This window comes from Eumetopias jubatus, unplaced genomic scaffold (genome assembly GCF_037043125.1).
Source record: "Eumetopias jubatus isolate StellerSeaLion01/CBP00866 unplaced genomic scaffold, mEumJub1_p1.0 scaffold_12, whole genome shotgun sequence".
In the NCBI taxonomy this organism is placed as follows: Eukaryota; Metazoa; Chordata; class Mammalia; order Carnivora; family Otariidae; genus Eumetopias; species Eumetopias jubatus.
The window spans coordinates 45692501-45708199 of record NW_028274818.1 but is presented as its reverse complement, the minus strand read 5'-3'; the positions used below and the strand labels follow the sequence as shown (position 1 = coordinate 45708199).

General features: G+C 34.6%; 1 protein-coding gene across 4 annotated transcripts in view; it reads right to left on the bottom strand.

Moving 5' to 3' along the window:
- Positions 1 to 15699, bottom strand: part of SWT1 (SWT1 RNA endoribonuclease homolog) — a 106645-nt gene that overhangs the window by 56791 nt on the left and 34155 nt on the right. For all 4 annotated transcript variants that reach the window (XR_015766450.1, XM_028121534.2, XM_028121533.2 and 1 more), the window contains exons 11-14: positions 12885 to 13030; positions 11228 to 11391; positions 9652 to 9790; positions 5733 to 5881 (exon numbers count right to left, since the gene is read on the bottom strand). Coding sequence is in view for 3 of the 4 variants with exons in the window: in XM_028121534.2 (XP_027977335.1) it covers positions 5733 to 5881; positions 9652 to 9790; positions 11228 to 11391; positions 12885 to 13030 (598 nt within the window). In the remaining variant the exon portion in view is untranslated. The remainder of the gene's footprint in view (positions 1 to 5732; positions 5882 to 9651; positions 9791 to 11227; positions 11392 to 12884; positions 13031 to 15699) is intronic.

Here is a 15699-nt window from a genome sequence, read left to right as displayed (position 1 = left end):
CCAGAAAAGCATCAGAGCTAAAAAAAATATTTTCCTTCTCATTTATATCAAAAAATATTTCCAATGTATTTATTATAGTGATCTTTCTTAGCTAACATGCCAATATCAATTTAAGAATACTGTATGGACACTTCTCCACATATGGTATTAAACAAGACAGAGTACACCTAGGATACAATGATAAATATGTGGAATCAAGCCTCCAAGTACCCTACAATCCATTAACAAGAATGAGATTGCAAAGGATTATTAAAAAAAAAAAAACCAACAAGACAGAATGTAAACCTTTTGCCATTGAAGAAACCACTGAAGGTTTCTAACTTGGGAAGTGATAGATCCAGAACCGTACTCTAAGACAAACCAGAACAAGAGAGGCAAGATGTCTAGAAGGCTACTGAAATAATCCAGGAGAGTAGTCCTGAGAACTTGAATTAGGTAGGAAAAGGCAGTAGAATAAAAAGAAAAAGAAAAAAATGTATGCAAGAAATTTTTTAAAGACTTAGCCAAAGTCTAGATTCAGGGAATGAGGGAGACTCTAAGATTTTTTTAATCTGGATGCCTAGAAGAATAACGGCACAAATAATAGAAATATACAGTGTCCATAAGGTAAAAATAGATCAAACCCCCTTGATTTACTTCTCCAAAGGAAAGTAAAGACACAGTTTTATTTGGTAATAGTCAAACACATAAACACAAACACTTAAAAGCATCACATCTCCGATACATGTGCAGAAAGTGATGAAAATGCTTTTTAAAATGTGCCACATTCACTGCAATCTTAAACAGCACTTCATATTATGCTGCCTTGCTGATGAGAAGCAACACACTGAACGTATCACGTATTATAATGTAATAGCGGTAAGGCATTTAATGTATATTTATCTACATTCCTGGATTTTACGGCCACCTGTAGTAAAAGCCAAGAAGAAAGGCTGGTTACGGAAGAGAGGAGAAACAGACCACAAGTTTGTGTTTAGAATGTCGACTGTAAAGAATAAAAAGGTATTTAGGTAAAGATATCTAGCAGGTAACTGGATATGCAGAGCTGTAGCTTAAAAGATACAGCTGGGAATCATTCCCATGCAGACAAACCTCAGAGGCAGAGGAGACTGTTAGGAAAGAAAATAGCAAAAAAAAGGAACTTAAAGGGTAGACAAATTGAAGGAGGAAGGGAGGGAAGGAGCAAGAAGAAAGAGACCAACAAGACATGAGAAGAGTCAGAAGTATTCGAACCCAAGAGAAGCCAAAAGAGGTAAGTTTCAGGAAAGAAAGAGTGGACAACATCGGGTTGAAAAAGGCTAAGAAATTAGAAAGAGGGAGAAAAAGAGTGGATTTGATCATGGATTTGATCAATGATAACCTAATTCACTTAACAACGTGTGGAAGTAGAATTCTACTTGTAAAGGATTAAGGAAGAAGTGAGTGAAGAAATGGAAACAAGGGTTATAGACTGCTCTTTAAGAAGTTTGGTAGTTGCTGGAAGGAGTTAGTGCAGTAAATACTACGGCCAGTAACAAGTATTTAAGAATATGGACCTGAGCATATTTTAAATATTGATAAACAAAAATACTCAGCAGAGTATAAGAGCTATACTATTGATTCAAATAATTTTTTTTTAAATCACCTTGGGGGAAAATATTAACTTAAGTGGAAAAAAAAGGTCTGATAGAACGAAAAAAAACTTTAACTATGACTTTAAAACCTTGGGGTTTTTTTTGTCTTGGCTCTACTGTAACTTCTTTGTGAACTTAAATAAAATCATCCCATTTCTCTAGGCTTCCTTGTTGATAACAGTTGATAACAGTATGATTTCAAGTTAGCTCATGGGTTGTTAGTTTCAGGTTTATTAAAAAATAAAAAATTTCCAACACTATTAGTAGCAACAGTTAATATTTATTAAGCATTTCTTAACTCATAGGAACTTTCTAAGAACTTTGTATCTATTAGCTCATTTAATCCTCACAACTGCCCTATGAAACAGTTACTATGATTATCCATATTTTATAACAGACATAGAAAGGGCAAATAACTCATGCAAGGTCACATAGCTGGTAAGACTCATAAACAGACCTTGACCTTCAGCAATCTGATTCTGAATGGGGTTATGATCTCTCTCCAACAATAAAAGTAAATATTACCCTTTTCTATCTTTGGGGGCAGGAAGAAAAAGTTATTCCTCCTGCTCCTGTTTTTGCCTATTAATAAATATACATGGATGGAAAGACATATTTTGTTCTGAGATATATTTTTTAATCACCACATACTGCCTCTTTTCCTCAGCTCTCAAATATCGGTGTATGCAACTATGCAGATGGACTTCTTTATCGAACACCTACATAGCACGTACTGGTGCCAGGTACTAAGTGCTTTATAAATGTTAATTTATTTAATTCTCAGGACAGTTCTGAGGCACAGATTATTATACTCATTTTACAAAAGAAGAAATTAGGCTCAGAGAGGTTAAACAACCAGAGGTTAAAAACACAGCTAGTGAGGGGCACCTGGGTGGCTCTGTTGGTTGAGCATCTGACTCTTGATTTCCGCTCAGGTCATGATCTCAGGATCGTGAGATCAAGCCCATGTCAGGCTCCATGCGAGCGAGGAGTCTGTTTAAGATTCTCTCCCTCTTGGGGCACCTGGGTAGCTCAGTCGTTAAGTGTCTGCCTTCGGCTCAGGTCATGATCCCAGGGTCCTGAGATTGAGCTCCGCATCGGGCTCCCTGCTCAGCGGGAAGCCTGCTTCTCCCTCTCCCACTACCCCTGCTTGTGTTCCCTCTCTCGCTCTCTCTCTCTGTCAAATAAATAAAATCTTTAAAAAAAAAAAAAGAAAAGATTCTCTCCCTCTCCCTCTGCTCCCTTACCCCATTCTGTCTCTAAAACCAAACCAAAACAAAAAACTTAAAAAAAATAAAACAACTAGTCAGGATGGGGATCCTGGGGCATATAGGTCTAAAGTTTATTAATAAGATGGACTTTAATTATTCTATCATCCTGACAGAGCAAGTCTTATTTTTTTGGTTGGAAGGCTTATTAAAGAAAAATGTATGTATCCTTTTTCTGTTCCTAACCCATTTTATATAAAAATCTGGAAAATGATCATTTTGGTTAATTCTCCATTTTGTTTTCTCACAAGCCTTTTCAGAAGTAAACAAGTGAATATTCCTCTTTTCCTGATTTTCTACACTTGGTAAATTAAGTTTGGGGGCTTTTTTTTTTTTTAAGTTACCATATTTAGATACCCTATCCTAGAGGTAATCTATTTGTTGCTCAAGTTACTAAGACAGGACTAAGTATTTAGGTCATATACCATATCTAATGCATTCTACAAAACAACTCCTACTGAAAGTGAATTTTATTTTTTTTAGATTTTATTTATTCATTTGAGACACAGAGATACAGACAGAGAGAGAGCACAAGCAGGGGGAGCAGCAGCAGAGGGAGAGGGAGAAGCAGGCTCCCCACTGAGCAGAGAGCCCGACATGGGGCTCGATCCCAGGACCCTGGGATCATGACCTGAGCCAAAGGCAGACGCTTAAACATCTGAGCCACCCAGGCGCCCCTGAAAGTGTATTTTAAAAGCCCAAGCTAAATCTCAAAGTTCCTGGCTGACTTAGACAATGAACTGCTTCTAATATGAAAATAAAGGAGCAACACTTCAGAGGTCTAATTGTGAAAACAACACAGGTTGTTTCCAGCAATCACACTAATGCCAGGTATTGAGGGAGAAGCACTAATGAGGATGCAGATTCATCAATGGCCTTAATGAATCTATTGCTAATGTAGCAACTGGAAAATTAGGATCCAGGAATAAATAACAATTCATATTTTTATTTTTATTTATTTTTTTAAAGATTTTTTTTGACAGAGAGACATAGCAAGAGCAGGAACACAAGCAGGGGAGTGGGAGAGGGAGAAGCAGGCTTCCTGCAGAGCGGGGAGCCGGACGCAGGGCTTGATCCCAGGACCTGGGATCATGACCTGAGCCGAAGGCAGACACTTAACGACTGAGCCACCCAGGCGCCCCAACAATTCATATTTTTAAATACTCTGAGGACAACATATAGTAGGCATACCATTATCTGGTAACACTAAATTTTAATGCCACATTTTCATGGTAACTCCTATCTCTTCATTTCCAATTGATGAAAGGACCTTAAAACTGGACATTCATTATTAATCACAATCAATCCTAATTTTTTTTATTTTCAATAATCTTAATTCAAAGACTGATAAGCTGTGAGTAACCTGAATTTTCCATCTTGTTTACTATGTTTGTTTCACTAAAGATAGGGTTTAGGGCTCAATTCTGTGATGGGAAAGGATTATATATTGTTCCCTACACAATTCAAGTACAAACCCAAGCTGCAATCCCCTAAATACCCAGGTCCATTCTATCCTACAGATAGTTCTCAAAGTCACATTTGCCATGGAAAAATACAACTACCAAGGTTTTAGTCATCTTAACCCAAAAGATCATTTCACCCCTTAAATCAATTCTTTCAGCGGGAGTTATCACATATTTCTTAATAGTTTATAAAAAGAGATGCTTCTTTTACTTCATGAGATTCTCTCTTAAGCAAATAAGTTCTTTCCCTACCAGCTATGACGAAGTTTAGTATCATCTAATCCTTTCATTACTTCACAGGTAGTAGGACCTATGTGACCACAAAACAACACTGAGAAAAATCTGGTCAACTCCATAACTTAGAAAGAAAAAAAAAAGAATATGATATAGATATATATCAGATGAAAGTACCATTAATGTCTTATCTAGTAATTGTGATACTGAATTTTTTGAGCTGTTTCTGACACGTAAAACTCCCAGAATTTTCTAGATTTGAAATTAGAAGCCTGCAGAAATAGAGTATTACCACAGACAAAACTTACACAGTTAAAAGAGGTCAAAAGGCATCAGTGCTGGGCTGACTGCATAAGGGTCACATGGGGGAGATTGTTAAAAAACTGGTACATCAATTGCCAAAGTCTGAATAAGGTCTACAGATTAAATAATTGTATTATACCAATACTAAATCCCTGATTAATAATATTAGTTACATAAGATATCCTTGTTCTTTAGGAAATATATATGGAAGTCTTTAGGGGTAAAGGGGGATCGTACCTGCAACATACTCTTAAATAGTACAGAAAAAAAATGTGGACAGGTAAGTAGGTAGATAGGTAGGCAGGGAAAACAATAAATCAAATGTGAACAAATGGTAACACTGGGGACTCTGGGTAAAGGATATATATCAGAATTGTTTGAACTCTTCTAGCAACTTTTCTGTAAATTTGAAATTATTTCAAAATAAAAAGTGAAAAAGAATAATATTACTGGGCCAGAAGTTTGATTCAATAAGGTTTGAGAGGGGCTTGGCATCTGCATCTTTAAAAAAAAAAAAACTTCCCAAGTATTCTGATGGATGTTGTGATCCACTGCTCTCGGGCACTGGGAAATAAGTAGTCAAACGACAAGGCATAGCTTGCTTCCATCCATAAATGAAACGATATAAAATTCCAACAACTTCTGTGACAGTGCTTCCATAAAAGGATGTGTTTTATAACTTGCAATAAGAATTGCTTACTTTCCCTTCAATTCACTTAATAATCACTTAATGCCATTCATGTGTTAAAATAAGTTTAGAATTAAAATATCCTTTACCTCTCTTGTCTGCTAATATATTTTTAGAACATATGTGATTAGCTCCTCTAAATGGCATTCCAAAGGTATCTTACCTCTGCAAAGGTTTGGAGTAGTTCGTTGACTTGAGCAAAGGCCTGTGGAAGAACACCATCATAATTTGACCGCGTACTGAAAGCATGTAACAAACTTTTAGAATCCTGAAGCAGAAATTTCACTGTTGTAAAATCCACTGCACTGTTAGCTGGTAAGAGAAATTAAGAAGGAAAAAACTGGTAAGAATGAGTATTCAACACAAAAATGTCTTTGGAAAACAATCTAATGTTAATTATGAAATTTAAGAAAAGTACACATTTATACCTACACACCACTCCTCATTTTTCTCTGTGGTGTAAAAAGCATTACAGTTAAATTTAGCTAAAGACAATGCTCTTGGGGTGGATTCAGGTACTCTGTATTCTTCAGAAAAGAGAGAATTACCAAACAAGTTAAACAACAGATTTTCAAGACTGATTTTGTTTTATATACAGATGACTATGGAGGCATGAGAAAAGTCATTTGGTGGGAAGCACATAAGTTACATGCAGTACCTCCCATAACCAACTCAGTTAATCGTGTAGTGATTTGCCTTCAAATTCCATCACATCAAATGTAATACTAGATTTGTTGAAAATAATGTTTCCTCTCTCTGAACACAACTTAGCAAAAATATAAATAATTTGGGTAACAGTGAGCTGTGGGCAAGGCAAGCTAGGAGAATGTTTTCCTTATAAATTAGCAAAGTGAGTTAATCTACAAAAAATAATTTAAAGGTGTAACAATTTTCTTTCAACTAAAATTACATTAAATTCTCAGGCGCCTGGGTGGCTCAGTTGGTTAAGCGACTGCCTTCAGCTCAGGTCATGATCCTGGAGTCCCGGGATCGAGTCCCACATCGGGCTCCCTGCTCAGCAGGGAGTCTGCTTCTCCCTCTGACCCTCTTCCCTCTCGTGCTCTCTATCTCTCACTCTCTCTCTCAAATAAATAAAATCTTTAAAAAAAATAAACAATAAAAAAAATTACATTAAATTCTCAAACCAATTAGGAGAGGTGGTGATAATGATTTCAAAGATTTTAAAAGTTATGAACAATGAAGTTAAGCAAATTTCTAATGTCACCAAAGCTCAGAACAGAAGAAATCTTCCCATTATTAGGATAGAGTGCCATATAATAGTTTTCAAAGGCATTTAAAATAACCGTGCTACAATGTGTTTATTTTTTTTTAAGATTTTATTTATTTATTTATTTGTCAGAGAGAGAGCACATGCACAAACAGGGAGAGGGGCAGGCAGAGGGAGAAGCAGGCTCCCTGCTGAGCGGGGAGCCCCACATGGGGCTCGATCCCAGGACCCCAGGATCATGACCTGAGCCAAAAGTAAACACATAACCACTGAGCCACCCAGGTGCCCTGTTTTATTTTCTTTTAATGTTCAGTTTCAGAGACTCTGTCATATTCTAAAACACCAGCATGGTTTTTCACTGGTAGAGTTTAAAAAACTCTATCACTCATACAAGTATTTGCTTAGAAATACTGAAAGCTCAAATGAAAATAAAAAGTAGATTTTAGTAATTAATTATATAATATTCAGAAATTCTAATCTAATGTGATGGCTATAGTCAGGATTCTGGCTTCCCCTTTAACAAACAAACAGAGAAAAGTGTATTTCCTTATGAAGCACTTATTTTTAAATTAAATGACTAAATTCCTGTGGAAAAAGACAGGTAAGAGATGCTACACACAGGACAGAATGTAGATTTGATGAAACCCAGTAAATATCCTAAGGAGGAGAAATTGAGCACAACTTCTCTTAAGGTGCTTCTCCACTGCAGTCAATGTTCAATAGGGCTTATATCCTTGAATTAATCATCTGATTTCTGTCTTACAAGAAGTCTTTACTAAGATTACGTGCTAAAGGGAAATAACGATAAATTCAGTACCTAGACACAACATAAAAAGAAATCTACATGGTTGAAATACTTTAATGCTTATATAAGATCAATAATCACTTAAAGTTAATATGGATAACAAAATCAAAAAAAGCTACTAATCATTTTTCCACACAATTTTCTATGAATTGATCTAAGAATCTATTCTTTGGGATAGTGAAGTTAAACACATATGCATAATTCAACAGCTGAGGATACTATTAAAAGACAGTAAACAAAATCATAAACTGATTTTTCTAATTTGAAATTACTTTAGGGCAGAAGGCACTTTTATAATTCTATTATATATTCTTTACAAGTCAGTAAACATTAGGCATCAGATTCTTCTAGACCAAGGATCAATGAACTATGTACACAATGATTCCAAAAATGATTTTTTAGCAAAAGGAAGAGTCACCATCTCTTCACTTCTGTCCTATTCCCAGTTAGAGCTGCTGCCTATGACCTCTTAAGCCGTTTGCAAAAGACAAACACTGCCCACCCCTGGAAAAAGAGAAAAATGGAAGATGGCAACTAGATACGCCATTTTTAAAACTAAATCTTGTTCAAGATCATACATGATTTATGGACTTTCTCTTTTGATAGAACCAACTAAATTATGCTTCAAGATATGGAAAATGTTTCTATATACCTTGTAAAAGTGCTTTGAAGACGTATCCCACAGGTTGTTCCACGCCTCCTATAATACCACTTACAAATAAACTTCTATAGTTAAAGATAATGCCTGGAAAATGTCTTTATTTTAAAAATTGGCAACTTTTTAAAAGTCATAAGGCACCGAACAAGGTGCTTTAAATCCTGAGGTAATTTTCAAAGATATAAAACATTTTCCGAAAGTTTACATTTCAAGAGAAAGATAGAGAGTTATGGTATACCTCCCATAGAATATGTTTCTATTTTTGTTTTGTTTTAGCTTCCAGGATGCTTAGTGTTAAAATCCGTGTTCAAGTTTTATAATAATTGTTTGCACGTTTTATGGTAAAATTATCTTTCTTAGTCTTCATTACCTGGCTCTTGTGACTTTAAACTTGGCTTAAACCATCTTGTGCTCAGGTTCTTACTTATTGGTCCTCTCATACTCACAGTTATTTTTCAAAAGTAGACAGGATATAACTAATACATAAAATAATAAACAGATCATTTGATGTTAGAAGTTCAAAAAAGTCAAGGACCAACTGAACATCCTAATAATTGTTACATATACTTTGCCTTTTAAAGGTACAGCAAGAAAAATCTACTTGTCTGACTTTGGACAAATCCCTTACCCTCTCAGGGCTAGTCTAATCATAAAACATGGGCTTTCATAACATTCGATCAGTGCTTTTCCCATCTTTTTCTTCTTATAGAGAAACTTTTTTTCCAAAGCCTACATAGAATCACCATACATAAAATGATAAAAGAAAACTGCACAGCTAATGGTGGTTTTGAGGTTCCATAGGTAGGCCCACCAACTTTCCAGGCTCCCCATCAATCCTTCCATTTCCAATCCATGGCAGCTCCAGAGGCACTTCAAGAAGGTTCTGTGCAACATGACTTTATTAAAAATCACCAACTAAGTGGTTGACTATAGTCTCTTCCAGTTCTTTAGAATGCACTATGCCCCAAAGACAAACATTTCCTATTCCCTAACCATATATTTTAGATAGATACTTTGATATGCTATTTCTAAAATTAGTACATGAAATGTGGTCAAAGTTTGTGTGTTAAACACAAGAAATTTTTAAAAATCTAAATTTTATTATACACCTGATAAACTATAAAATGTGGTTTTAAAAGTTTTCAAACATTATAAAACATGAGATATTCACTATGTCCAGGAACATCAACAGTGATACCATTAATGGTCATAAGCTCTGTGAACTGCATCCCTTCATGCAGTTGTTACAAACTCCCTTTAAAAATCAGAAGTGTAAATGATTAAAAAATAATTGACCAATTGCTTATTAATTCATCTTCACATTCCATGGAATATATCAGCTAGCCTGACTTTAACACAACATTGCTAAAGACAAAATAAAAAATCCATACCTTTACAGAGATTTTCATATAGGCTCTCAACGGTTAAAAGCAAGTTCTTCTCCATAACTAATCCAAATACAGCCAACCAATGTTTTCTAAAGCACTGTAATAAATGAATTAGAGTCCATGGTGGTTTCAAGTACAGCATCTAAAAAGTATTTAGAAAAAATTACCACCTACTAATTTATTTATTATTCCTATTATTAAAAAGTACCTATTTAGGCATTCCTACATTTATTTCTGGGCAAAATACAGTTAGCTGAATTCTTTTTAAATTAAAAGATGTTTTATTAAAAGCCAATCATAATCTTAAATCACTGCAAATTATTTTTGTAAAATTCATATTAGTATTAATCCTTATAATTTCTGAAACTATATACACAAAGCAAAAGCACTGTTTTAATCAGAAGAGCATAGTTTTAATCAGGAAAGGTGGTCAATTTACTTCCCAACGTAGTCAATTCTAGGAAGAAATCAATCTAATTATTTCATATAGCTGCAGGAAAATCTATATAGAAAAAAGATGTGAACTACCATAACACTGGCTACACTCTTACAAAGACATGTTTATAAAGGAAATTAATCAGTTAGTACTACAAGATGTCAGCACATCCTGTTTTGAATCATTCATATGCAATGACTTTCCTAGACTCTATTATAAAATATCCAATTTAAGTCAACCCTCCTAGAATCTTCTGATCATTTCTCATCATCTTGGTTCAGTACTTAATAATATAATCAAGCAGCAAATACATCATATTGACAAGTATTAGAATCTCACTGAATATCTGGTATAAATACAGTCTACAGTTGAGGGGGATATAATATTTCTCCTGGCTATAGATATGAACAGCAAACAAACATTAAACTAAAAAGACCACTATTGCCAAATGTGGTATTTTACTGATTGTAGAAAAGATATGAATCTAGGGGGTGCCTGGGTGGCTCAATCACTGGGCGTCTGCCTTCCGCCCGGGTCATAGTCCCAGGGTCCTGGGATCAAGCCCCACATCGGGCTCCCTGCTCCGTGGGAAGCCTGCTTCTCCCTCTCCCACTCCCCCTGCTTGTGTTCCTGCTCTCGCTGTCTCTTTCTCTCTGTCAAATAAATATTTTTTAAAAAAGATATTAATCTACAAAATATAAACTGTCTTGCTAATAATGATCATTTTTATACTTTCTCATATTTATATGAGCCAAATATATACACTTCTTTTTCTAACTATATATTGCTATGGGAATTCCCTATACTAAACATTCTAATTCAAATAAACTACAGAAGACAGAAGTTTCTCTGAATTCAAATTGAGCTCCATGGGGGCAATGTGTCTGACACACAGTAAATACCTAATAAATACTTGTTCACTGAAAAAAAATGAATGATAAAATATCATTTCTAATCTTTAGGAAATGTCCACCATTTAATGTTCAAGAAGTTCTTTCAAAAACTATAAGAAAAAAAGTAAATGGGATATAGATTATCACAATGAAGCTTACAGATTTTATACAAGTCACATTTCCGAAGATAAGGTCATAAATCTTTAGCAGTGAAACAGAAATTTTCAACTAACAGAGTTGAAATAATCACCTCCATCCAAAGATTTCCAAAAGCAATTTTCATTTCTGTTTCTAATATTGAAGATAAAGCTGTGCCAAGAGATTTTTCAAGATCAGATACAATGCTTTCAAGTATAATGGGTAGTCCAGAATGTGCAGATTCTTCCTCAAAGCTCTCTTCTAACAGTGTTGTTTCTTTAAAACAAATAGTTATAGGCTTTATTTAAGACACCAATAGAATAGTAAACATTTTACATATATAATTGGTATTTGGCCATAAATAATAAACATTTTATGTATATAATTAGTACTTTAATTACACAGAAACCAAACCAATACTTTACTTTTTAAACAGTATTTAGAAACACGTATCTATAGAAAAGTTGTTCTAGAAGCAACATAAATATATCACATTAGCAAATGCTTTCTTTTTGAAAGGCAACAGAATATTTTTACTAAAAGAGAAATTCAGGAAATGTATACTATTTTAACCATAATTTTAGTTTTATTATTCTCAAAAAAGGGAAAAATTAAAAGAATGCTTTGCATCAATTTATAATAGAAAATGAAGAATTATGGATCAAAGTGTGTTTTCTTCCAAAAATAATATATTCTTCCAATTGCAGCTCAGATCAGTAAATTGTTTTGAAAGGACCAAAATCTCTAGTTTAACTACCTTTAATGCCCTCCCTTTTAAAGTGATTTTTTATTATTTCAATTGATATCATCTCATTAACATTAATATTTTGATACCTGAAGACAACTGCAATTTCTTTACGGCAAAATGCAAAATATTAAGTGGCTTATCTCTACAAATACCAACTAAGGACTTAAAGTGATAGTCACAGAATGGACAAAAGTGATAGTAACAGAATGGACAAACTGAAAGCATGTGACCTCTGAAAAACCATAAAAATCCTCTTCCTCCATCTAAATGTCATTTTAAATATTATGACAAAAGAAATTTTATTGCCAAAAAGGTCAAAAAAGTAGTAATAGTATATACATGAATTTTTATATAATTATACATAAAAAATACATACAATATTAAAAATTTCAATATTTATTTTTTTCCAACTCAGGGAGAAGGCTTGGAATGTATTTTTAAATTATGTTAAATTTAATATAACATTCCATCAAATATCAAGCTATAGGACAGATCATTCTGGTAAAAAAAAAAGACAAAACAATTGTACTACCTTTACTTAAGGATTAGTTTAAAATTAAAACTATTATTAGAATCTTTCAAACTCTTATTACTCGTTTTTATTGCATTAATAGAAGGTTATGAATAGTAAACTAATATTGAAACTAAAAATTTCTATCTTGAATGAATATTTCCTGTATATATCCTGTAGCTATTCTTAAAGATACAAAATAGCATGTGCATGGTGATTATAAACATGTAAAAATGTATGCGAGTGTATGGACAAAAATTCAAATTATTTTGTAAAAGCGTATGTAGAAGACAATAATGTTAACTGTGTTGTCTTTTGGATTACCATTATAATCTTCTTTCTTTTTCTCTTTCTTTCAATTTTCATTTATTTCTAACCATTTGTGTGCTGACAAATATTTCAATGTTATTTTAAATGTACAAGATGAAAATTTACTATTAATTCCAAATGTTATCAATAATGTCAGTACATAAAAGATATATTTCTAATTATTTGTAGTAAGAATACTACCTGCTTTCAATTGTTGCTTAGATATACAAGGCTGCTGACATACATCTGTGTTCATAGATAAGTTTAATAACTCTGCACTCAATTCTTCTTTACTGAGTGACTTCACACCACTTATTAGGCCTTTGTTTCTTAAATTTCTATCATCCCTAAGGTTGGGGTGAGGAGGAAAAAATATTTTATTTTTTATAAGATAAATCACATGACAACTCAAAACACATGGGATCTAATCAGAGGTGGGTGATTCTCAACATTTATATTAACAAAGGATAACAGCTTTTTTTTAAACAGGGAAGACAAAGGAATTAATACACAGTAGAGTCATAGCATATGAGCTTTTGAAAATAATAAGTATTATATATTGAGTGTTTTCCTGGTACCAGGCACTGTTCTAAGCACTTACATATATATATATAATCCATTCAATTCTCACAGTAAACCTTGTAGTTAGGAGTAGTACTATTTTTATCACCTTTTCACAAATGAAAAACTGAGGTGTAAAGAGGTTAAGTAATTTGCCCAAAACTGTACCTGGTAAGGGGGAGCTGGATTTGAACACAGGAATATGATCATCCAAAGAGAAATAAACAGAAAGCCATAGTAAGAGAAATAATTTCCACGTGGTAGGAAATTACAAATTTACTCACAGCACAAGACAAATGGTTAGAATTTGCTATTTGCTGAAAGAAGAAAGTATGATTAGAGCATAGTACATGGGACCAGTTTATGTGGCTATAGAGAAAGCGAAGTGCATTAATAAATGGAAAGACTTTTTTTTTAAAAGATTTTATTTATTTATTTGAGAGAGAGAGAATGAGAGATAGAGAGCACGAGAGGGAAGAGGGTCAGAGGGAGAAGCAGACTCCCTGCTGAACAGGGAGCCCGATGTGGGACTCGATCCCGGACTCCAGGATCATGACCTGAGCCAAAGGCAGTCGCTTAACCAACTGAGCCACCCAGGTACCCAACGGAAAGACATTTAAGGGCTGCAGTGAGTAAGTGACATGATCACATCTGTGTTTATCAGATTGCTGTTCTCGAATCCAACAGGCTTCCAGCTTTTGTTAATGGTAGAGTAGCCTGGTCAGACTAATCTTCCCACAGATGAGGATTAGAAAATTTGGACAAAAAAAGAAAAAAAAAGCTATCTGAAGGCACTAGGGAGCAATAAAATGAAGGTAGGAGCTGGAGGGAAGTCCACCCTTGACACAGAGGTACTGCTCTGGTAAGAGCTACAAGAGTCTATCTGCTTGCTCAAGGGCATTCTCTAATTCATCAATGGCTACAACAGAAAGCACAGCCAGGGTAACTTGGAATGTAAGAAGACAATGTTCAGAGCTGGCCAGAGCAGACAAAAAGTTAAGGGGGGAACTGAAGAAGGGAGGAAACCACAGAACAGGTGAACCCTAAAATCTGCATATAAATTCTGCCCAGAAAAAAAACAACATGCTACCAAGAGACAAAGCAATCAACAGAACCGGACTTCGATAGGACACAGATGTTGAAGCTATCTGATAGGGAATTTTAAATAATTTTTATTAATTTATTAAAGGCTCTAATAGAAAAGGTGAATAGCATGCAAAATCAGATAGGGAATTTCAGCACAGATGAAAAGCATGAAAATTAAATGTAACTGCTAGCAATAAAAAAAAAAAGCCACAGTTACAGAAATGAAGAATGTCTTCAACAGGCTCCTCAGCAGACTTGACATAGGCAAGGAAAGAAATTATAAAATTGAAGACAGGTCAAAAGAAATTACCCAAACTGAAATAAAAAGAGAATAAAAGTTTTTTTAGAAAATCCAGCAGCTGTGGGACATCAAACAGTCCAACATACATGCCTGTATTAGTTATCTATTGCTGTAGTTATACAGCATAATTATCCCAAAACTTAGCACCTTAAAACAAACACTTATTATCTCACACAGCTTCTAAGAGTCAGAAATCTGGGAGCAGCTAGACTGGTTGGTTCTGGTTCAGGGTCTCTCACAAAGTTGGAACATGCTGTTGCCTAGGGTTGTAGCCATCTCAAGGTCTAATTGGCTCATTTATGTGGCTGTTGGCAGGCCTTAGCCCATCACTGGCTCTTGGCTGGAGGCTTCACTTTCTCACCATGCGGGTCTATTCCATAGGGCTGTTCACAGCATGGCAGCTTGCTTCCACAAAACAAGTGATATTAGAGAGGAGAAAGCAAGAGAGTGCCCGAGAAGGAAGTTTCAGTCTTCAATATTCTAATTTTTTATAACCTAATCTGATAGTGATAGTATGTCACTGGTACAACCAACCCTGGTAAAATGTGGGAGGGGACTACACAAGGGCATTAATACTAGGAGGCAGGAATCATTGGGGTCATCTTGGAAACTGGCTACTCTAGTATAATTGTAATATGAGAAGGAGAGAAGAGGGAATGGGCAGAAGAAATATTTGAAGAAATGGTGGCTGAGAATTATCTAAAACTGAAGACAGGAAACCAGAGATCTGAGAAGCCCAGAGAACATCAAGCAGAATAAATCCTTCTCTACCCATCCCCCTACCCCCGCACCACACACACACAAACACCTGGACATACCTGCTAAAAACTGCTAAAATAAACTGCTAAAAAAGCAAAAGACAAAGAAAAACCCTTGAAAGCAGAAAGTAAAAAAAAAAAAGACACATTACATATAGAGGAACAAAGATAACTTTTACATCAGACTTCTCATCAGAAACCATACAAACTAGAAAAAAATGGAGTGATCTCTTTAAAATACTGAAAGGAAAAAAAAACCCAGAACTGTATATCCAGCAAAAAATTCTTTCAAAAATAAATTAAGAAATAA